Source organism: Cebus imitator, unplaced genomic scaffold (assembly GCF_001604975.1).
Source record: "Cebus imitator isolate Cc_AM_T3 unplaced genomic scaffold, Cebus_imitator-1.0 Scaffold69, whole genome shotgun sequence".
Classification (NCBI taxonomy): domain Eukaryota; kingdom Metazoa; phylum Chordata; class Mammalia; order Primates; family Cebidae; genus Cebus; species Cebus imitator.
The window spans coordinates 6104707-6129261 of record NW_016107384.1 but is presented as its reverse complement, the minus strand read 5'-3'; the positions used below and the strand labels follow the sequence as shown (position 1 = coordinate 6129261).

Here is a 24555-nt window from a genome sequence, read left to right as displayed (position 1 = left end):
AACGTTATATACACAGAATAATACAGTATGTACACTTATGAAGCTGGTTTTCTTTATTCAACGATTAAGATACTTCCAAATTGTTGCAGGTATCAATAGTTCATTATTTATAGTTTGATTGCATTGTGACCAAAGAACATACTCTGTATTATTTCACTTCTTTTAAATGTGTTGAGGTTTGTTTTACGTTATGGCCCAGGATATAATCTATCTTGTAAAACGTTCCACTGCTACTTGAAAAGCATGTGTACTTTGCTGCTGTTGGGTAACTTGTTCCATAAATGTCAATTAGGTCTTGTTGGCTGATGGCAATGTTCAGTTCTTCTATATATTTGATGAATTTTCTCTTCAGTTGTTCCATCAATTGCTGAGAGAGGGATGTTGAAGTCTCCAATTATAACTGGATTTGTCTTTTTTCCTCTCAGTGCTATCACTTTTTGTTTCCCATACTTTGTAGCTGCTGTTTGGCATATGCATATTTAAGATTTGCTATATCTTCTTGACCCCATTTTCTTTTGATTAATGTTTGTACAATGTTTGTACTGTTGTACAGTTTCTATCCTTTTACTTTCCATCTGCTTATATTTGAATGAGTTTCTCATAGACTGTATATGGTTATGTCACTATATAACATATAAGGTATAAAGAAATAAAACAAGTTTTAAAAAATCACACTAAAAGCCAGGCATGACAGCTCATGCCTGTAGTCCCCTGCTATTTAGGAGACTGAAGCGGGAGGACCACTGGAGGTTAGGAGTTTGAGACCAGCCTGGGTAAACATAGCGAGACCTCATCTCCAAAAACAAATTAAAACAAAATAAAAATTACCCAGGCATTGTGGCATATGCCTACAGTCTCAGTTACTTGGGAGGCTGAGAGGGGAGGATTGCTTGAGTCCAGGAGTTCAAGGCTACAGTAACCTATGACCACACCATAGCAATCCAGCTAGGTGACAAAGTGAGACACTGTCTCTAAAAAAAATCTTTAAAAAAATTTTTTTAATCACACTAAAGGATAAAAAAATGAAGACCAGAAAGCAAATTTCTTCATTTCCAGTCCAAATGCTTTTTCACCTAAGCCAGTCTTGTTCTAAACATGCAAACTAATTAAATACACATATAACAATGTTAGATGAATAGATACACTGTAGACTATTCAACACTGTATAAAACTTTGTATACATATTGTGCTTTGTATACATATTATCAGCAGAATTAGCTCTAGCCTAATAAGGTAGCCAAATTTGTGTACTAACCTTTAATAACCATTTATATTCCACACAGAGTTTTAAAAGAAAACTTAAAAAAAAAGTTTTAAAATCCTTATTAGTTTATAAGGTTGAGTTTGCTACTGAAAATAATGAAAATAAAATGTTGATTACTTGAAGAAACTAGGTGTATACTTGCTAATAAAACCTCTAAGTAATAACAATGTTTGGATCAAAACCACAATGAGATTCCACCTTACCACTAGTCAGAATGGCTACTATTAAAAAGTCAAAATTTGCAGAGAATATGGAATGCTTTTACACTGTTGGTGTGAATATAAATTGTTAGGCCACTGTGGAAATCAGTTTTAACATTCCTCAAAGAACTTAGAACTATCATTTGACCCAGCAATCCCATTACTAGGTATATATCCAAAAGAAACTAAGTCGTTCTACAAAAAAGGCACGAGCACTCCTATGTTTATCACAGCACTATTCACAATATCAAAGACATGAAATCAATCCAGATACCCACCAACAGTGGACCGGATAAAGAAAATACAGTACATATACACCATAGAATAGTACAAAGACCTAAGAAAGAATGAAATCATGTCCTTTGCAACAACATGGATGCAGCCAGAGGCCATTATCCTAAGTAAATTAATGCAAAAACAGAAAACCAATTCTCACTTATAAGTGACAACTAAACACCACTGAGTACACATGGACATAAAGATGGCAACAACAGACACTAGGGACTACCAGAGTAGAGGGAGGAAAGAGGAAGGGAGGCAAGGGCTGAAAAATTGTGGGTACTATGCTCACTTCCTGGGTGATGAGTTCAGGCATGCCCAAACCTCAGCATCACACAATATACCCATGTAACCTACATGTGTACCCTGTGAATCTCAAATAAAAGTTAACATTAAAATATTTTTTTAAAGAATGTCTGGAATGGGGTATATGAGAAAAAAGGTAAGTTACAGCAGTTTTTTTCTGACTATATAAGCTAAGAAAAGTTTTCTCCCTTTTCAAAGTATTTAACAGTGCAAAAATAAATGATTCCTTGTAATTACGGAACTATTTAAATTATTTCTGCTAACTCTTCTTAAGTCAATGGAAATCTGAAACTTTTCTTCCAAGTAGTAATATGTTAAGAAAATATACACATTTTACAAAGTATCCCTAACAGACTAAATGACAGATAACCTCAACTAGAGAATCCATATTTTTCAGAAACGTATTTTACTTGTCATATTATTTTCTAACATAAGTATTTTAAACTAAAATATTTTAAAATTTAAGAAAAATATTAAAAACAAGTATTAGTGAGAAGGACTCTTCATGAGTCCCAATAAGTCAACCTTACATAAAAGAGAGGCCGATTACTTTAGAACATCACCATTCCTGTTGTACAGAAGTCAATGTTTTCTTTGGTTGTTTTTTTGTGTGTGTGGGGGTGGGGAGGCACGTGGGACAGAATCTCACTATTTTGGCCAGCCTGCTCTAGAACTCCTGCCCTCAAGCAATCCTCCCATCTCATCCTCCCAAAGTGCTAGGATTCCAGGCATGAGTCACTACACTCAGCCAGAAGACCATATTTTGAAGGAGAGAAAATAGTGACAAGTAAAATTTATTGCCCAAGGTTACACAAAAAAGTAACAGCAATGGTAAGATTTAAAAAGCCTAGGCCAGGTGCAATGGTTCACACCAGTAATCCCAGCACTTTGGGAGGCCGGGGCAGGTGGATCACCTGAGGTCAGGAGTTCAAAACCAGCCTGGCCAACATGGTGAAACCCCATGTCTACAAAAACACAAAAAATTAGCTAGGCATGGTGGCACACGCCTGTATTCCCAGCTACTCAGGAGGCTGAGGCAGGACAATCACTTGAACCCAGGATGCGGAGGTTGCAGTGAGCCGAGGTCGCGCCATTGCACTCCAGCCTGGGCGACAAGAGCGAAACTCCGTCTCTCTCTCTCTCTCTCTCTCTCTCTATATATATATATATATATATATATGTTATTTTCTCTTTTAAGAGCAAGCATAGAATATTTTTGTAACTTTAGGTAGGAATGAATCTAACCGAGAAATGCATTTATAATTTATGCTAGTGCCTCAGGGGTCATTTAGCCCTACTCACTCATCATAAATTTTAGAACAATACTGAAAATTCCTTTACTGTGTCTTTAGAAGTACCCTTGTCTATGACATTGAGATTATAGTTGACACAGGTTGGCCCGCTGTCCAACCAAATGGACCAAGTTCATTATTTAGAGATACTCTGTAGAATGGACACATATCTCTTCCATGAAGATATCAATTTAGAAGCTCACAAATTTTTAAAAGTATGGAGACCAGGTTCCATTTCTAGTAAGGTGAGTAAACTCAGACTGACTCTCCTACAAAAAACTATAAACTCCAGACTATACAAAAAAAAAAAAAAATGCCTGAAGCCCTTAAGCATGAACAAAAGCAAGAAGACTTAGAAAAGAAGTGGGAGTTTGGAAGAAGGAGGGAATAGCAACTAGGTAGGGGGTGCATTTTCCACTTTTATGTTGTAACCTAAAGGAAGACCACAGTGAGTTGCAGCACACAGCAGTCAAAACTCAGTAAAACTTTCTTGCCTGAAGAACAAGTGCACAGAGCAGAGCCTGAGGCAATGGGATTGGGATATCCTAGAAAAGAGAAAGCCAGAAAGGTAAAGCCCAAAATTCTGGGTATAATCTCTGCTCAAGTCTATGGCTGACCCCCTGAACCACACATGTAAAAGGCAAATTTAAGCAGTTTTCAGGTAAGGTAAAAAAAACTGAACTGATATTTGAGTTGTTGCCCACCACAGAAGAGAAAAAGTCTGCAGTTTGAGCCTATCCAAGTAAATGGTCTTCTAAAACAAGACCAATAATAATCTTAGAGGAACAGAACAGAATCCAGAATTGCCACAATGTCTAGGATCCAAAACAAACTCATCAAGAAAGAGGAGAATGTGACCCACCCTTAAGGGAAAATATAATCACTAGAGGCCAACCTTAAGATGACCCTGATGTTAGAATTATCATGCAATGACTTTAGAGCAGTTATTATAAAACTAATATACTCAATGGTATAAAAAATGCTTATAACGAATAAAAAGATTTTTAAAAAACTCAGCAGAGAAACCAAAACTATAAAAAAGGAACCAAATGGTAATTTTAGACCTAAAAATATATCTAAAATAAAACTTTCACTAGATAAGCTTAATAGTATAATGGAGATAGAAAAGCAAAGACTCAGTAAACCCGAAGATGGATCAAAAGAAATTGTTGATTCCCAGGCAAGATGGCCAAATAGGAATAGCTTCAGTCTGCAACTCACAGTGAGACCCAATGCAGAAGGCAGGTGATTTCTACATTTCCAACTCAGGTACCTGGTTCATCTCACTGGGACTGGTTAGACAATGGGTGCAGCCCACAGAGGATGAGTAGAAGCAGGGTGAGGCATCGCCTCACCAAGGAAGTGCAAAGGGTTGGGAAACTCCCTCCCCTAGCCAAGGGAAGCCATGAGGAACTGTGCCATGCAGGATGGTGCTATCCGGCCCATGTACCATGCTTTTTCCGCAGTCTTTGCAACCCACAGACCAGGAGATCCCCTTGAGTGGCTACAGGACAAGGGCCCAGGGTTTCAAGCAAAAACCTGGGTGGTTGTTTGGGCAGACATTGAGCTAGCTGCACGAGGTTGTTTTTTTCTTCCATACCCCAAGGGCGCCTGGAACAACACAAAGACAGAACCATTCACTACCCTGGAAAGTGCGCTGAGGCCAGAGAGCCAAGTGGTCTTGCTCAGCAGATCCCACCCCCACAGAGCTCAGCAAGCTAAGATCCACTGGCTTAAAATTCTCCCCTAGCAAACTCCAGCAGACCTGCAGAACAGGGGCCTGTTAGAAGAAAACTAACAAACATGAAGCAATAGCATCAACATCAACAAAAAGGATGACCACGCAAAACTACATCTGAAGGTCACCGACAGCAAAAGGCAAAGGTAAATAAATCCACACATTACATAATGGCAATGGGATCAATGCAACAAGAAAAGTTAACTATTCCAAATATATATGCATCCAATAAGGAGCACCCAGATTCATAAAGCAAGTTCTTAGAGACCTACAAAGAGACTTAAACCCCCCACACAATAATAGTGAGGGACTTTAACACTCCACTGTCAATATTAGACAGATCAATGAGATAGAAAATTAACAAGGATATTCAGGACTTGAACTCAGCTCTGGACCAAGTGGACCTAAAAGACATCTACAGAACTCTCTACCTCAAATCAACAGAATATACATTCTTCTCAGAACCACACAGCACTTATTCTAAAACCGACCACATAATTGAAAGTAAAACACTCCTCAGCAAATGTAAAAGAACAGAAATTGTAACAGTCTCTCAGACCGCAGTGCAATAAAATTAGAACTCAGGATTAAGAAACTGACTCAAAACCGCACAACTACATGGAAACTGAACAACCTGCTCCTGAATGACTACTAGGTAAAAAATGAAATTAAGGTAGAATTAAAGATGTTCTTTGAAACCAATGAGAACAAAGATACAACGTACGAGAATCTCTGGGACATATCTAAATCAGTGTTAAGAGAGAAATTCACGGCACTAAAATGCACACAGGAGAAAGTGGGAAAGATCTAAAATCGACACCCTAACATCACAATTAAAAGAACTAGAGAAGCAAGAGCAAATAAACTCAAAAGCTAGCAGAAAGTAAGAAATAACTAAGATCAGGGAAGAACTGAAGGAGATAAAGACACAAAAAAACCTTTCAAAAAAAAACAATCAATGAATCCAGGAGCTGGTATTTTGAAAAGATTAACACAATAGACCACTAGCAGACCAATAAGGAAAGAGAGAATAAGCAAATAGACACAATAAAAAATGATGAAGGGGAGATAACTACTGATTCCACAGAAATACAAACTACCATTGGAGGATACTATAAACACTTCCATGCCAATAAACTACAAAATCCAGAAGAAATGGATAAATTCCTGGACACATACACCCTCCCAAGAGTAAGCAAGGAAGAAGTCCAATCCCTGCATAGACCAATACATAACAAGTTCTGAAACTGAGGCAGTAATTAACAGCCTACCAACCAAAAAAAGCCCAGGACCAGAGGGTTTCACAGCCAAATTCTACCAAAGGTACAAAGAGGAGCTGGTACCATTCCTTGTGAAACTATCCCAAATAATATAAAAAGAGGGACTCTTCCCTAACTCATTTCGTGAGGCCAGCATCATCCGATTCCAAAACCTGGCAGAGACACAACAAAAAAGAAAATTTCAGGCCAATATCCCTGACGAACATCGATACAAAAATCCTCAATAAAATACTGGCAAACTGAATCTAGCAGCACATTAAAAAGCTTATCTACCACAATCAAGTTGGCTTCATCCCTGGGAGGCAAGACTGGTTTGACATATGCAAATCAATAGACATAATCCATCACATAAACAGAACCAATGACAAAAACCATATGATTATCTCCATAGATGCAGAAAAGGCTTTGACAAAATTCAACACCTATTCATGCTAAAAACATGAACTTTCTTCACAAAATCAGAAAAAAACTACTTTAAGTTTCATATGGAACCAAAAAAGAGCCCAAATAGCCAAGACATTCCTAAGCAAAAAGAACAAAGCTGGAAGCATCACATACCTGACTTCAAACTACACTACAATACTACAGTGACAAAAATAGCATGATACTGGTACCAAAACAGATATACAGACCAAGAGAACAGAACAGAGGCCTCAGAAATAACGCCACAAATCTACAACCATGTGATCTTTGACAAACCTGACAAAAACAAGCAATGGGGAAAGGATTTCCTGTTTAATAAATGGTGTTGGGAAAACTGGCTAGCCACATGCAGAAAACTGAAACTGGACCCCTTCCTTATGCCTTATACAAAAATTAACTCCAGATGGATTAAAAATTGAAATGTAAGACTTAAAACCATAAAAACACTAGAAGAAAACCTAAGTAATACCATTCAGGACATAGGTATGGGCAAAGACTTCATGACTAAAACACCAAAAGCAACTGCAACAGAAGCCAAAATTGACAAATGGGATCTAATTAAATTAAAGAGCTTCTGCACAGCAAAAGAAACTATCATTGGAGTGAACTGGTAACGTACAAAATGGGAGAGAAAACTTTTGCAATCTATCCATCTCACAAAGGGCTAATATCCAGAATCTACAAAGAACTTAAACAAATTTACAAGAAACAAACAAACGACACCATCGAAAAACGGGCAAAGGATATGAACAGACACTTTTCAAAAGAAGACATTTATGCAGTGAACAAACATATGAAAAAATGCTCATCATCACTTGTCATTAGAGAAATGCAAATCAAAACCACAATGAGATACCACCTCGTGGCAGTTAGAATGACAATCATTAAAAAGTCAGGGAACAACAGATGCTGGAGAGGATATGGAGAAACAGGAATGCTGTTACACTGTTGGTGGGAATGTAAACTAGTTCAACCATTGTGGAAGGCAGTGTGGCACTTCCTCAAGGATCTAGAAATAGATATACCATTTGACCCAGCAATCCCATACTGGGTATATACCCAAAGGATTATAAATCATTCTATTATAAAGACACATGCACACACATGTTTATTATGGCACTATTCACAATCGCAAAGACCAGGAACCAACCCAAATGCCCACCAATGTTAGACTGGACAAAGAAAATGTGGCATATATACACCATGGAATACTATGTAGCCATAAAAAAGGATGAGTTCATGTCCTTTTCAGGGACATGGATGAAGCTGGAAACCATCATTCTCACCAAACTAACACAATAACAGAAAATCAAACACCGCATGTCCTCACTCACAAGTTGGGAGTTGAACGGTAAGAACATGAGCACAGGGAGGGGAACATCACACACCGGGGCCCATTGGGAGGCAGGGGGCAAAGGGGAGAGATAGCATTAGGAGAAATACCTAATGTAGATGTTGCAGCTATTAAAACAGCAGTTATTATCGTATTTCAAAATATTCTGCTGTGACTCTTCTGGTAAATATATTTATTTTGGTTAGATAAAATGCTGACAATTACAAAAGAGGATGAATGGTACAACTGCACAGGGTGATTAAAGAATTTGAATAGCTAAGTGTATTAAAACACTAAAAGCTATATACCTTCAACTAAATTCTAGGAAGGACATGCTGAGGTGACAAAAGGGATTTTTCACTTCTTTACACACTTCTGCGTTGTTTGGATTTTCTAAAATAAACATGCATTATCTCTATAAGCAACAAAAACAATAAAAACATTCCATTTAGGGAGAAAAACAGCTTTCTAAACAATTAAATCATTCTCAAATCATTCAATTTAGATTCATTCTGTTTAGATTATTTATCATTGTTCTCAAAATGTACCATGGTTTTTCTTGAGAGACAGCACATATATACCCCTCTCTTCTTTCATTCCTGTGTGTTTCACATCCCGGCTGTCTTTCAAAAAGAAATAATAACTATTGCCTTTACATACCTGGTGGAGGAAACGTCAACCTACGGTCCTGTTCCCATGGAGGTGACAGGGACCCGGTGTCAGAAGGAGCCCTATGAGGATCAGTTAACCTATCACAGCTTGATTCTCCTCTTTCACTGGTAATCTGATGGTCCAGAGGATTCCCTGGGCCTCTTGAGCCTAATTAAAGAAAAAAATATACAAATTTGTTTCATCTTAAAAAGTCATATACTTGTTTTACACATAAAATCAGTGGTTAAATCATAAGTTATAAATACGAAATCTGAAAAGTAAGGGTGTAGAAAGTAAATTGCTATAGTGATTCCTATGCCAGATGTAGCAGGATAATTAAAGTGATTATAATAAATGATTAAATAAAAATATATAAAATAATAAAAATAAATGAATATAAAATACAACAATTTTTAAAAATAAATGATTTTCTTGCTTAAACTAATATTACAATAATCCAAATGGGCATGATTTCTTTAAAACAGTCATCTTAGCAGTTATATATCTATTTTAGTAATTTTCCTACTATTTAAAGTATTTTTCAGAAAAACTCTTTTGGAAATGCACTGAGATTAACTTAAGAGCCATGCAGGCCGGGCCCAGTGGCTCACACCGGTAATCCCAGCACTTTGGGAGGCCGAGGCAGGCAAATCACAAGGCCAAGAGGTCAAGACCATTCTGGCCAACTTGATGAATCCCCGTCTCTACTAAAAATACAAAAGTTAGCTAGGTGTGGTGGCACACACCTGTATTCCCAGCTACTTGGGAGGCTGAGGCAGGAGAATCACCTGAACCCAGAAGGCAGAGGTTGCAATGATCACACCACTGCACTCCAGCCTGGCAACAGAGCAAGACTCTGTATTTAAAAAATAAATAAATAAATAGCACCATGCAAAAAATTGCATCTCAATATTAAAACATGACTCTCCACTTCCACCCAAATTCAATGAGTAGTGTTAAGAGTCAATGAGAAGAAACACTTCTGCCCAAAAACGATTTTAACTAGCCTGATTTAAAACATTATATACAACAGATAAATTGGCTTTATATGGCTTTCAGTAATTTCTAAATATCAAATTCACATTCAAAAGGAGAATTCATAAGTTCTGAAGACAAGTCTAAAACAATAGTTTCAAAAAAAAAACAGCACTGTTGAAATAATCACTTTAAATGAGCTAATATTCATTTGGATAAGAAAATCTGGTAAGTTTACATTTATAAAGGGGTGAGTAATTTTAAAGTCCCCTTCTGATGACCACAGAAAAGATAGTACCTTAATTTAAAACCCATATTCAGGGCCAGGCACAGTGGCTCACACCTGTAATCACAGCACTTTGGGAGGTTGGGGAGGGCAGATCACCCGAGGTCAGGAGTTTGAGACCAGCCTGGCCAACATGGTGAAACCCCATCTCTACTAAAAGTACAAAAATTAGCCAGGTATGGTGGCAGGTGCCTATAATCCCAGCTACTAGGGAGGCTGAGGCAGGATAATCACTTGAACTCAGGAGGAGGAGGCTGCAGTGAACCAAGATCGTGCCACTGCACTCCAGCCTGGGTGACGGAGTGACACTCCATCTCAAAAAAAAATAAAATAAATAAAATAAAACCCATATTCAATTAAAATGGAAAAGACAAATATAAAAAAATGTTTTAACATTCATAACATACATTAATACCTCATTTATCTGTCACTGAGGGGGAAAAGGGGTCTTCTCAAAATTATATTGTCCAGAAAACAAAAGCTTATTATTCTCAAGAACAGCAAGGCAGGGTGTCACTGTTTCCCAGACTGGAGTGCAGAGGTGCGATTCTCAGCTTACTGCAACCTCCATCTCCTGGACTCAAGCAATCCTCCCACCTCAGCCTTACAAGCAGCTGGGACACCAGGCATGTGTAACCACACTTTGCTAATTGCTGTATTTTCTGTAGATACAGGGTTTTGCCATGTTATCCAGGCTGGTCTCAAACTCCTGGGCTCAAGCAATCCCTTCACTTTGGCCTCCCATATTACTGGGATTATAGGTGTAAGCCACTGCACCCAGAAAACAATTTTTTTTTTCAATAAAAGTCTAAGGGCCAGGCACAGTGGCTCATGCCTATAATCCCAGTACTTTGGGAGGCCAAGGCAGGTGGATCACGAGGACAGGAGGTTGAGACTATCCTGGCCAACACGGTTAAACCCCGTCTCTACTAAAAACACAAAAAAGTTGGCTGGGCATGGTGGCGCATACCTGTAGTCCCAGCTACTTGGGAGGCTGAGGCAGGAGAATTGCTTGAACCCAGGAGGCAGAGACTGCAGTGAGCCGAGATCGCGCCACTGCACTACAGCCTGGGTGACAGTGAGAGACTCCGTCTCAAAAAAAACAAAAAAGCTAGCTAAAACGGCCGGGCGCAGTGGCTCGTGGCTGTAATCCCAGCACTTTCAGAGGCCGAGGTGGGCGGATCACCTTAAGTCAAGAGTTCAAAACCAGCCTGGCCAACACAGTGAAACCCATCGCTACTGAAAATACAAAAATTAACCGGGTGTAGTGGCATGCGCCTATAATTCCAGCTACTCGGAAAGCTGAGGCACAGGAATCGCTGGAACCCAGGAAGCAGGGGGTTGCAATGAGCAGAGATCACCACTGCACTCCAGCCTGGGCAATAGAGTGAGGCTATCTCAAGAATAAGTAAATAATAAAAAAGAAGTCTAGGCCAGGCACGGTGGCTCAGGCCTGTAATCCCAGCACTTTGCGAGGCCGAGGTGGGCGGATCACAAGGTCAAGAAATCGAGACCATCCTGGCCAACATGGTGAAACCCTGTCTCTACTAAAAATACAAAAATTAGCTGGGCATGGTGGCATGCACCTGTGGTCCCAGCTACTCAGGAAGCTGATGGGGAAGAATCGCTTGAACCCAGGAGGCGGAGGTTGCAGTGAGCTGAGATTGTACCTCTGTACTCCAGCCTGGCAACGGAGCAAGACTCCGTCTCAAAAAAAAAAAAGAAGTCTAACGAAAATGCTTACTCCATTTCAGTACTTCCTTTAAGAAACCAAAATTAATTTTAACTTCTCTTGGTAACTTGTACAAATCAGCATAAGCATTCATGCTTAATATATAATAATCTTCAAAACAAATTTTCCATCTACTCCCTTTAGTAGAATCAGATCAACTGGTTTTTAAATCAGGAAGTAAACTACCATTTTTCCTTATGGGTATACATTCTATTAAACTCCCCAAATCTTTCCTTCTAGCTTCTTCATCCTAATAATTAGCTCATTAGAAGAAGAAGGCTGGGAAAACAGAAAATGTGCAAGCATCAGTCAGGCTGAGTTCATCTGGAATGAGGCACAGAGATTTAAAGGTAACATTCGAAGGCTTTCCCTCCTGATTGCTTACTTCCAGAAGACCAGAGCTACAGGCCAGCTGACTACCTGTGAAAATTACAAACCTGAAAATACTACTGATTAAAGTTTTCTATTCAAACCAAAAGTTACACACAATGTGTGCTAAAAAGAAATTGTTCTACTTATACTCAATATTATTCAAATGTATCACTCATCCAAACTTCAAATTAAAAAGATAGTAAAAGTAAGGAAAACAATGGGTACTCTCCAACCTCCTTTGGTGGATCATATAAACTTTTAGTTCAAATTAACTCTGTAAGAACCAATGACAACTTACCTAGAACTTCTGTAGCTTTTTAAACAAGTAAAACACCCTTGCAGATAATCTAAACACACTGTATCTTTAAATTGAATAGGAGAGGAGATAGAAGAGGAGAAATCAAAGGTAAATTTTAATCATTTCAAATATTCAGTTGACTACAAGCAATCCTTGACTTATGTAATTTGATTTCCAGTGATTTGTATTTGCAGTTTAGCCAATTATGCCCTTTATCTAGGGCACTGTTTTTTTCAGACTGCTAGCTCCTACTCATTTGTGATGTGTGAAATTTTAAAAATAATGCTAATTAATGAAACAAGATAAAACCAAATAGAAAGCAACAAAACTGTATGGTAAGTACTATTATATGTAGCAGGTTTCAATTATATTTATGTTGGTGTGCAATATGACATACTATAAAATGCTTTTCTTGGTGTGAGTCAAGGTAAAAAATGGAGGGTTGTGGATGGACTTAGGGAACTAAGTCCTAAGCTTGCAGCAGGCATGTCAAAATCAGTCCCTTTCCTAAAGTGCTTAATGCAAAACCTCCCTTAGGCTGTAAGTATCAGTCTATAGGGCAGTACCTCTCCCTAGGAGCTTCCAGTTCAAAAGCAACACAAGCAAAGACTCTGAAGGGACCCCAGGCTGTGGCCTAATCTACAGGGGCGACTGGGAGGTAGACGAGAACAGCTCTAAGTGTAGCAAAATGAGGCTGGAGAAAGAGGATACAAACAACATATGGGCAAAGGGAGACTATCTCATGACCATAGAGTAGAAAGTTGATTTTTCTCATATTCTTTGAAAACAATTTCAAAAGAAGAGTTCCAAAAGTATTTGGAATAACGGCAGCTTCAACTAACAAGTACAGAGACTTCCTGAGATACTATTTAGATGAGTAATAGCCAACTGAGTATATGAATTTTGACTTGTTGGATTTAATTTGTTGTTTTTATTTAGATTTATTACTTTATGTTCCTATCTCAAATTCAATCTGCTAAAATCACTGATAAAAAGAGTGAGAACGTTTCACTGGTGAAGAAGTAATCAGCTCTTATAAAACGCAGACTTGGAAAAGAAAATGTAAGACTTTTGATTTTGGAATAAATAGGGCTCTGTATCTCTCAATTTCGCCACAAATTAACAGAAAACTTTAAAACAACTTGACAAAGTAAGTATGGTGAGAGATCAAAAACGGAAAACTCCAGGTACACAGGAGTTTTCAAAGATACTAGGGCCTTTTATAATACCAGGGTAATGTTGATGAGATAAATGCAGAATAGCTAATGCTTAGGGGCCTGAGGTAGCTACAGAAATTCTCAACCACACATAAGGGGTTGACATCAGACAATCCTGGCTGGTTTCACAATGTATTAACAAATGATTTAGACCACAGTAGAGGTTCCCATCAAAAATCTGCCTACAAGAAGAGCACTACTGATTTCCTTGAGTCTATAAAAAGATTCTTTCACTTTCTAATTTTCTGCAATAAAAAGCTCATGATACTAATGTAAATTTTTTTTAATTCCAAATTTTAATGTTTCATCAAAATATAATTTTATGGTGGCTCACACCTGTAGTCCCAGCACTGTGGAAGGCTGAGGAGGGTGGATCACCTGAGGTCAGGAGTTAAGAGACCAGCCTGGTCAGCCAAGGTAGCAAAATCCATTTCTACTAAAAATACAAAAAAAAATTAGCCAGACGTGGTGGCATGTTCCTGTAATCCCAGCTATTCGGGAGACTTAAGCAGGAGAATTGTTTGAACCTGGGAGGTGGAGGTTGCAGTGAGCCGAACTCGCACCACTGCACTCCAGCCTGGGCAACAAGAGTAAAAACTCCGTCTCAAAAAATACATATATATATACACACACACACACATATAACACACACACACACACACACACATATATATATTTTGTAGATACACATATATATGTATATATATGTAATTTTATGCTAGGTTATACTGTTATTGTATTTTATGTAGTCAGAAAATTTTATATTACATCATGTAATATATTGTTTTTAAGAAGTCAAAAATATGGTTTAAAAAGATACATATCAAATCCTTGATCAAAATGTAATCTAATATAGCACTGTTTCTAAGAGAAAAATATATTAAAATTAGATGTCAGAGCTAATTTTCCAAATAAAAGTTATTTCCAATAAGTGCAAGGAATGCCTATATTTTCCAAATGTTTACAGATCATTTTTAAGGTACGGTGAAATGAAAATATAAAGTAAGGAAGAAATCTAGAGTAATAAAGATGTTTAAACAATATACCTCTTCCTCCTCCCCCTGGAAGCAAAGGTGAGAGTCTGAGTGGACCCTCCAACAAAGTTGGAGGAGAGAGAAAAGCTCTCGTTTCAGATGAAGGCCGACCCAATGGTGAGGGACCATATGGGGAATGCTCTGGAATAATTAAAACAGCATATTTAAATTCATAGTTTCACTTAGCTACACTATAGAGTTAGAATCCCATTTCAATAATTACCATCAGGTCATCGTGTTGCCAATTTAAGTTTATTCCATGTCCTGAACATATCCTTTGCTTTTGCTAATATAGAACAGAATTAAATATAGAGTCTGGTGTTTTCAATATTTGTCTACCAACTAGACACTTTAACCAATAAAAACATCAACCTGTTGGGAATTAATACACTTAAATAATCATTTATATTAAGCAAAGGATATTGGAGATATGTTTTAGAGTTACAGAAGGATATGGGGAGCATACAGTTTGATTTTTTGTTTTCACTAGGAGTAAAAACATCCAGACATTTCAGCTGTGTTGCAGTTCTCACTGCAACACAGAAGTACTCAGTTTAAATCAGGACCAGATAGGCTGTATTGAGCCATGAATGGTTTGAATAATATTCAGATTATGAAAAGGAGAAAAATGCATAAAATACTCTGAAGCTAGACCACAAATTACTTTTGATTCATTACCAGTAAAAAGTCAGTTTACAATACTAATTTATCAAATAAATCACTTTATGATCTATATAGCCAAGACACATACCACTTTACAAACTTCACCACTCTCAAATAATGGTTTTGTTTCCAAGGTCAATAATCAAAAACAAAATACAAACACACTTAAACAGCAACAAAATAACATTTTTAAAACATGTTAAATTTAAAACATTGGTGTAGCTGGTATTCAAACCAGCTACAAGAAAAAATCAAAGCATTATTTACCCTCCCTGAAACTTCTGTGTTGGATTCAAACAAACAACTATCCTTTTGTATATTTCACCCCAAACCAAACTTTGTTACTACCTAAAATTCTTAATAATCTCATATTTTTTAATGTAGAAAGACTTTCGTTTTAATGAAATTTTACTCTCAAAAGTGATTTTCATAACTTTCCAAAGATTATTAAAATGGGACTCTACCTTTATAGAGATTTTCACTACCTCAGAAGCTTAATTCCAATTCAACCGAAACTGTTATGAAAAAATTTAAACTGTTTGCAAAAGTTTGAGAGTATTGCAGACCCTAACTTAACAATGGACAGAAATGTTAAATATGTCTTACAAAAAATTGGTCCTCCCTTGAAGGTAATTAAAGCAATCAAAACTCAGATTGAGGTTTTCCCACCTTTTAAATTAATACTTTTAAATAATTAAAAACTATTTTTAATTATTAAGCAAGCAAATTTCAATGTATAATTAATAGGTAAACAGTCACAATGCTATTCCATGTAAGCACTCCTTATTCATTCAATCTCCCGGAAAACTGTTAATGAGTACCTTAGTATATGCCAAGCACCTGGCTTTTCAAGGAGCTCAAGGTACTAAATATATGTCATTTTACAAAATCCTACTGAGCAATGAAAGCAACAATGACTTTCATTATTCCTCGGGAAACAAAACCTGGAAACTTGGAAGTCTCTGAGAGAGCTTAGACTAGAACCTTGGTTCCAAAATCTAAAATATTTATATAAATAACAAGGTTAACTTACACTAATAGAAACTATATGTGCTATATATATATATATATATATATGTAAAATATGTATTTTAAATGAGGGGTTAAAAAAAAAGACTACCTCTGCCAAATGCTGTATTTGGAACATCAAGTGCATAAGGATCTTTTTCTAAAAGTTCAAATTTAAACTCTGTTTCAGTTAATCTGCAAATAAAGAATAAACATCTCTAAGTTACTCATCCAAGAGAAGCACCCACATTTCAAGAAAAATGCCACTACCAAGTACAAGCTGCTCTTCACTATCTTAATATCTGCACAGAATAAACAGATAATCTAAAATTATTCTGACCAAAACACCTGTATCTCCCACTGCTTATTAACCGGAGTAACCAGTTTCTTGCTGCCCTAGGGACAGTGATGTTTTGCGGAGCCTTAGAATTGTTTTGTTTCTTCTTCAAAACTAGACTACCATGAGTACTATATCACAAAACCAAATTTTTGAAATACAAGAGTCCTCCAAGGTCAACCAGTTCAAGTCTGTCATTTTACAACTAAGGAAACTGAGGCTAGGAGTTTAAATGATTTATTCACAATGAAAGTGCCAGAATGAAGACACAGGTCCTGGCTCTGGGTCATGTATGCTTTCCATTGTAATGTGATTCATATGATTCCAGTTGTAACACTGGAAATCCCATTAATTTGTCCTACTATCTTACTCGTAAACTTTTAATCCTACAAATGTGATATTTTAAAAGAATCTATTTCTTGATTTCTAGTTCTTAATCATCAGATCTGAAATAAAACACTTAATAATTTGATTTTAATTTCTGCGACTAGAAAAAACAGGCAAGAGGCCTAAAAACTAATATTGGATAATGTTAATAGTACCTTTTGGCAAGAAATTACAACGCTCTAAGAAGACTGTTACCATCTTCATAGAAAAGCATTTATTGTTCCCTGGTATTGTACACTGTAGACATTTATTCTACCTTTCATTTTATTATTGTAAAACAATGTCACCCAATATTATAAAACCAGGAAATTAGAGAAATTAACGAATATTATCCTATCTACTTATGCATTAAAAGATGCTGATATTCTGGGCATTCCTACGGCAAAGAGATTCATCCTTTCTCTTTTTAACCATTTTTACCTGCCTCCAACTACACTGGTTTAAAAAAAATTTTAGTTATACTTTTTACAGAAGAATCTCTGAACAATTTCCCCCAAATGCCACTTCAGTGACCTAAGAGAAGTACTTCAACAAACAAACAAAAAAAAAAACTAGTCATTCCTAGTAAAACTAAAAGATATTTTATGAGATATGCTGGATTCACTGCAAGTTTTCTTATTTAACCTTATAAAAGTATTACCTAATTAATGAAATAACGGTAAGAATAACTAATTTAAAGTGTTCCCACTAAGATACTTACTTTTGTCTGCTGTGAGCATTTTCTTTCCTTAAATCATTGAGGTTTCTTTCAGCAGTTCGAGCTGCCATCTTCAAGAAAATAACACATTTTAAAAATACATTTATATAAACTTAGAAAATAAGCAGAAATATGTCAATGTAAATATTCATTAATTTAAAAAAAACAAATATCACAACAATGGCATACAAATCATCATCAATTAAGTAAGAAAAATCGTAAGACTTAGACTCTGAAAGATCAGAATTTCAATATCTAATCTTACCTCTAGTCATACGACCTCAGGCTGTTTCCTCATCTATAAATCTGGGATTATAATACCTACTTTAAAGAGTTACTGAGTAGACTGAACAAGTCATGTATGTAAAAGGCCTTTAAGGATGGTGCCTAGGACACAAGAGATTTTAATAAACATCCTATCTTTTTGTTATTATAGTTGAGACTTTATTATCCCCCTACCCTCTTTAAAGTTGATAGTTTGAGCCATGTCCTTGTCCCCATTCAGCCCGGGGTCAAACATTCAGAGCCTCTTGGACTCTAAACTCAGTCAGTCTGGGTTCCGATTGGGTGATTAGTTCCTTGTAATGAACAACTTTTTCCCTGAATAACAAGTTAAACTCTGTTACCACATGACTTTTCAGAAACTATTATTAGCCTCTCCTATTAACTGTCTTCTGCCCAGACCCCAGTCTGCTCCTGTGGGTAGCTCAGCTCTGGAGCACATGACAAGCTACTGCTCAGTGTCACTGTCATTCCTTCTACCAATCCCAATTCAGCTAAAAACATACCTTGTCTGTGGAGCTTCTCCAAGGCAACCTTCCTGATATACAATTATTTAGCCTGTGGTTCCGTGGGTTTTCCTGCCTGCCACTGTGCTCTAGAGCACATGAGGACACTTATTTCCTAGGTATCATCTAGCTGTCCCAGATCTGTATATCCAACTGCTTAACAGTCTCTTTGTAGTCTCCAACCACGTTGTCTGAGATAACCTTTATCTACCTGAGGAGATTTCACTAAATATGCAAGGGTGAGGGAGGAATGTGGAATTGTTACCTCTGGGCCTCAGCATATTCCCTTCTTGGCCATTGTTGTTTGTGGTTCTTATTCTGATCTTTACAAGTCAGTGTCTCTGTAAGATCTGTAAGATGTTCCTGCTGCCCTTCCAGAAAGAGCCTGTTATGATCCTATCCTGAAACTGTGTGTGGACCTCTCCATTTTATTTATTTATTTTTTTTTTAGACGGAGTTTCACTCTTGTTACCCAGGCTAGAGTGCAATGGCACGATCTCGGCTCACCGCAACCTCCGCCTCCTGGGTTCAGGCAATTCTCCTGCCTCAGCCTCCTGAGTAGCTGGGATTACAGGCACGCACCACCATGCCCAGCTAATTTTTTGTATTTGAAGTAGAGACGGGGTTTCACCATGTTGACCAGGATGGTCTCGATCTCTTGACCTCGTGATCCACCCACCTCGGCCTCCCAAAGTGCTGGGATTACAGGCTTGAGCCACCGCGCCCGGCCTACCTCTCCATTTTAAAGAGTAATCTACATCTAAGTATTTTACAAGTGGTAAAGAGTGGTTAACTAAATTTATCTCCAAGCCCAGCTTAATTCAGTAACAGATTTTCATTTGAACCCTCAATACCAAAGCACACAGAAACTTAGAACTGAGGAGGACCTAGACATTCAACATACCTAATCCCTCAGCCTAGGCTGGAATCGCCACTTCAACATGTCTAAGAAACATCTATCAAACTTCAATATAACAATAATAAAAACAACAGTTAACATTCACTGAATGTATGCCATGTGTCAGGCACTTGGAAATCACCTTACATGAATTTAATCACCACAATCACACTATGAAATAGGTACTACTGATATATCTGTCTTACAGATAAGAAAACTGATGATAGGTGATGAAGCCAGGACACCAGCCAAGACAGCCTAATTCCAGACTCCATGTATTCACCCACTGTGCAAACTGCCTACTGTTGAGGACTCCTAGTGACAAGTACTCTAAAGGTCAGCTATTACAACAGTCCTATACGTTAGAGTGTCTTTCTTATAATTAGTCAAAATTTGCATCCTTATCGCTTCCTCACACAGTTAGTTCCTCTGGAGCACAGATACACTAACTATCACGATGACCCTTTTCTTAATGTGTACCCAGTAATTCAACCCTGAGAATCAGGTAACAGAATTTTAGGATTTTTACAACTAGAAGGGGCTTTGAAGATCACTTAATCTAATCCCATCATTAAACAAATGAGGAAATAGGACAAAAGAATTTTAAGTAGCTTATCCAAAGCTAATAGTGGCAATCCAGTGCCCTGAAATAATCAATCCGTGAACATTATATCACCTTCCCCAGGGAGTATAAACTCCTTTCAAAGAAGCAATGTGCTGAAGGCAGAGAAGGAAAAATCAGATTTTTTGAATAACTGTGTTGGAACAAAGTGTTTAGTTCACAAAGAATATCATTTCACTATTTCCAAAATTAAAAGAAACTGATTTTTTAGAATACTATCTTTATTTTCATCTAATTTAAATGAGCAGGATATCTTATGTAAAAAAAAAAAAAAAAGTACAATTTAACAAAAGAGACAAGGAAATTTAAAACTTACCCAATTATCATGTGCTTTTTTCTCATGGGAAATAATCTGAAAAAGAAAGTAATTAAAATGCCACTGACAATTATTTTTCTTAAGTAAAAAACATTCACAGCTACCACTATGATGTAGCAGACAACCCAAAAATATCCCAAGCATCTCTGAAGAGTAAGCAACATTTTTAAAGCAAATTTTCATGTATGCATAACCTATTTTAAAACAAAAACTAAATGTAAAGACAATTATAGTTTTTGTTTGGTAAAATTTTACCTTATGTAATAATCAAAAGGAATTGCCAATTAACATATAACTTGTCTGACTGAATATAAGACCCCACTGTTGATACGAATCTATGTGACGCAATCTACCTTCCCAAAGCAACAGGAGATATGGCAATTTTAATTTTTTTTTTTTTTTGAGATGGAGTCTCACTCTATCCCCCAGGCTGGAGTGCAGTGACGCAATCTCAGCTCACTCCAACCTCTGCCTCTTGAGTTCAAGTGATTCTCTTGCCTCAGCCTCCCAAGTAGCTGGGATTACAGGCATGTGCCACCACCCTAGGCTAATTTTTGTATTTTTTTTTTTAAGTAGAGAGAGTTTTGCCATGTTGGCCAGGCTGGTCTAGAACACCTGACGTCAAGTGATCCGTCCATGTAGACATCCCAGAGTGCTGGGATTACATGCTACAGCCACTGCGCCCAGCCAATATAGCAATTTAAAATAAGACTTCTTATCCCAGAATCTTTGGCTCCTTGGAATGTCCCATAGCCACATGCAACACCTCAAAAGAGGTGTACAACTGGTCAAGTAATTATATTTCTGCAAAATTCAAACAAATCAGAATTATTTTAAATTACACACACACACACACACACACACACACAGATACACACATACACATATATACCTGCCCTTGATAAGAATGAATAGTTCTCTCCAATTCTTCTTCAAGATCTTTGGCTCGCTTTCTAAATGGAACGAATAATTATTCTACTATTAACATACATAAGAAATGACAGAATTTACTATCTAGTAAAAAAATATTAATTAAAACACCCAGAATGCTCTATTTCAAGTAAAAAAATAACTCCAGAACTCCCCATTAAGAAATAATCACCTCTGAGAGGTTCTACAGTATAATTTTTCCTAAACTAATTTTAACATTGATTACAACTTAAGAATACTGCTACTTGAGTTCACCTAAGCCAAAAGTCACACAAGTATTTATATTACACGGTATATTGGTTTTTTCTTTTAAGAAGAATGATCCTAGAAGATTTATTCAAATGTTGGTAGTCTTTTTTTTTCTCTGAGACAGCGTTTCACTCTTGTTGCCCAGGCTAGAGTGCAGGGGTGCAATCTCGGCTCACTGCAACCTCCACCTTCAGGGTTCAAGCGATTCTCCTACCTCAGCCTCCTGAGTAGCTGGGATAGGCGCCCACCACCATGCCCAGTTAATTTTTTGTATTTTTAGTAGAGATGGAGTTTCATCATGTTGGCCAGGCTAGTCTCAAACTCCTGACCTCAGGTGATCCATCTACCTCAGCCTTGCAAAGTGCAGGGATTATAGGTGTGAGCCACTGTGCTCAGCCAGATGTCAGTAGTCTTAATAGAATTCAAGGAAATTAGCAATCATTGTGAAGTAAAGTTACTTGTTACTTTTATGACATTAACATAATCTCATAAAATAATTTCTTTGGATAAAACTCAAGCTTGCTCTTCCTGAGGTAAAATGAAGCATCACAACTATTTGGGAAACTACTGAATCTTGCCCTTTTTTCCTCTATATTTTCTATTTCCTGGGATCTAGTAAGGATCAAACCAAGGTAAACTCTAGATTTATAGTCTTTTAAATACTTCAGAACGCTCTGTCGCTCACTCTTCTTTTTGTGGCACACCTATTGATTCACTGACACTACATACATTCTTCTCAATTTGAACCAAAGAGGAAAGACCTTAAAATATCTATTCATAAATATCTTGACCTAACATAAAATAAAATTGTCCATATTCAGCTGTGAGAGATTTTTAAAATTGCACAACCTGAAAGAAAAACATTTTTCCTATCTACATTTTCTGTATAATTGCTTAAAACCAATAAATCCGAATGAAAAGTGATGACAAAAATATATTATTTTTTGTCTGCACCAACTGTCAGATTTTAAAATGTTTTCTATTTTCAGTTGGTTTATTATTTTTTCTGGCATTAAGTTTTTTAGATACTCTTCTCATCCCAAAAAAGAAACGGGGAAAATGTATTTAATACCTATAGGTCTCCAGCTCTTCAGTGGCATGGCTGATCTTTTCGTCTACTTTAGAAAGTTTTTCTTCTTTCTCTAACCGGTAATTTTCCTCTACTGTTAATTTCCTTAAAGCAAAAAGAGTTTTAATTATTTTAATACATGTCATAAGACAATTCTATCTTTTTAATTGTACCAAAACTGGCAATTCCTGTAAAGTGATTTCTAAAATACCACTGAAAACATCACCTGCAAGAAAAAAAAAAAAAAAAAAGCACCTGTATAAATATTCCTGGAGTGGAATTTAATATTACAAACTCAAATTGTAAAGCACTATGTCTAATCAAGAACCACTAATGGTTTTCTACTATAATACTACTACTACTACAAGAGTTTTCTATATAAATTTATCTTGAAAATAGGACCAAAGATAAGTTTAATAGAAACTTTTATGACTATCACTTTTCAAGCCTTTCTGTATAAACAAGCATTACATTTGCTAGTAAGAAGTCACCAATTAATAAAATAAAATTATGTTTCATTAACCTTTATATTGGTTAGTGATTAGGCTTCCAGGCAAGTATACACATACACATACATACACACACACACACACACACACACACACACTCTCCATTATAATTACAATCAACCCAAAGTAAACAGTACTAGTAGCAGCAGTCCTATTTACTACATCCAGTTCTATTAATAATAATAACTTATTGAGCCATTAGTATGTCCCAAAAACTGTTCTTAGACTATTACATGTATTATTTAATTACCACAACAGCTCTACGAGAAGGGTAGTACTTTTATTCCCATCTTACAAAAATGAAAATGAAGCACAGAGAAATGAAATAATTAAACCAAGCTCCAGAGCTCATAAGCAGTGACGCTTTCATGCTACAATACCCATGTTGTTTCATTTCACATACAATCATTAATAACCTTGGTCACCCAGGAAATATTTATTGAACACCACAGGAAAACACATTTGGAATTCTAAATGGATATCTTCCCTCCTTCATGAACTTTGAGGAGGAACAAGACAAACTACTGAAGGAAGAGGTCTTGTAGTGTGGCTGTAAATGTTTTATATTCTATACACTATATCACCTGTTGCTAAGAAAGCATTCCCTCAGGTCAATCACTTTCATGGACGTTGTAAGAAAATAAGTCTTCTCCTTAGAAAAAGCATGAAAGTGAGATAGGCAATGGATATGGAAGAGAGAAGTGTTTTTACAGATTGTGTAGACTGAAGATAGCCAGAAATTATTTGATACCTCTACTGATAAAAGGTGAGGTCTATATACCTTCCCACTGAATTTGAGTGGGCCTATTAATGATAAAAATTACACTATGAAAGGAGACCTAATGATATGACTTTAAAAAATCTACCTTGGCCAGGCGCAGTGGCTCACACCTATAAGCCCAGCACTTTGGGAGGCCAAGGTGGGCAGATCACGAGGTCAGGAGTTTGAGACCCACCTGGCTAACATGGTGAAACCCTGGTGCTACTAAAAATACAAAAATTAGCAGGGTGTGGTGGCGTGCACCTGTAATCCTAGCTACTCAGGCAGCTGAAGCAGGAGAATTGCTCAAGCCCAGGAGGCAAAGGTTGCAGTGAGCCAAGATCACGCCACTGTACTCCAGCCTGAGCAACAGAGCAAGGCTGCATCTCAAAAAAGAAAATCATACATATTTAAAGTAACACATCAAGGGCCAGGTGTGGTGGCTCACGCCTGTAATCCCAGGACTTTGGGAGGCCGAGGTGGGCAGATCACTGGAGGTCAGGAGTTTGAGACCAGCCTGGACAACATGGTAAAACCCCATATCTATTAAAAATACAAAAAAAAAAAAATTAGCTGGGCATGATGGCACGTGCCTGTAGTCCCAGCTACTCTGGATGGTGAGGCAGGAGAATTGTTTGAATC

The 24555-nt window shown here is 37.1% G+C and overlaps 1 protein-coding gene across 14 annotated transcripts in view; it reads right to left on the bottom strand.

Annotated features, from left to right (window-relative positions):
• MIA2 (MIA SH3 domain ER export factor 2) overlaps positions 1 to 24555 on the bottom strand; it is a 110056-nt gene that overhangs the window by 14050 nt on the left and 71451 nt on the right. For 10 of the 14 annotated variants that reach the window (XM_017530873.2, XM_017530876.2, XM_017530877.2 and 7 more), the window contains 7 exons: positions 22648 to 22749; positions 21289 to 21349; positions 20397 to 20432; positions 17776 to 17843; positions 16464 to 16546; positions 14693 to 14821; positions 8776 to 8934 (listed from right to left, as the gene is read on the bottom strand). In XM_017530873.2, the coding sequence (XP_017386362.1) occupies positions 8776 to 8934; positions 14693 to 14821; positions 16464 to 16546; positions 17776 to 17843; positions 20397 to 20432; positions 21289 to 21349; positions 22648 to 22749 (638 nt within the window). The remainder of the gene's footprint in view (positions 1 to 8775; positions 8935 to 14692; positions 14822 to 16463; positions 16547 to 17775; positions 17844 to 20396; positions 20433 to 21288; positions 21350 to 22647; positions 22750 to 24555) is intronic. The other 4 variants (XM_017530874.2, XM_017530882.2, XM_017530881.2 and 1 more) reach the window with 2 other exon arrangements.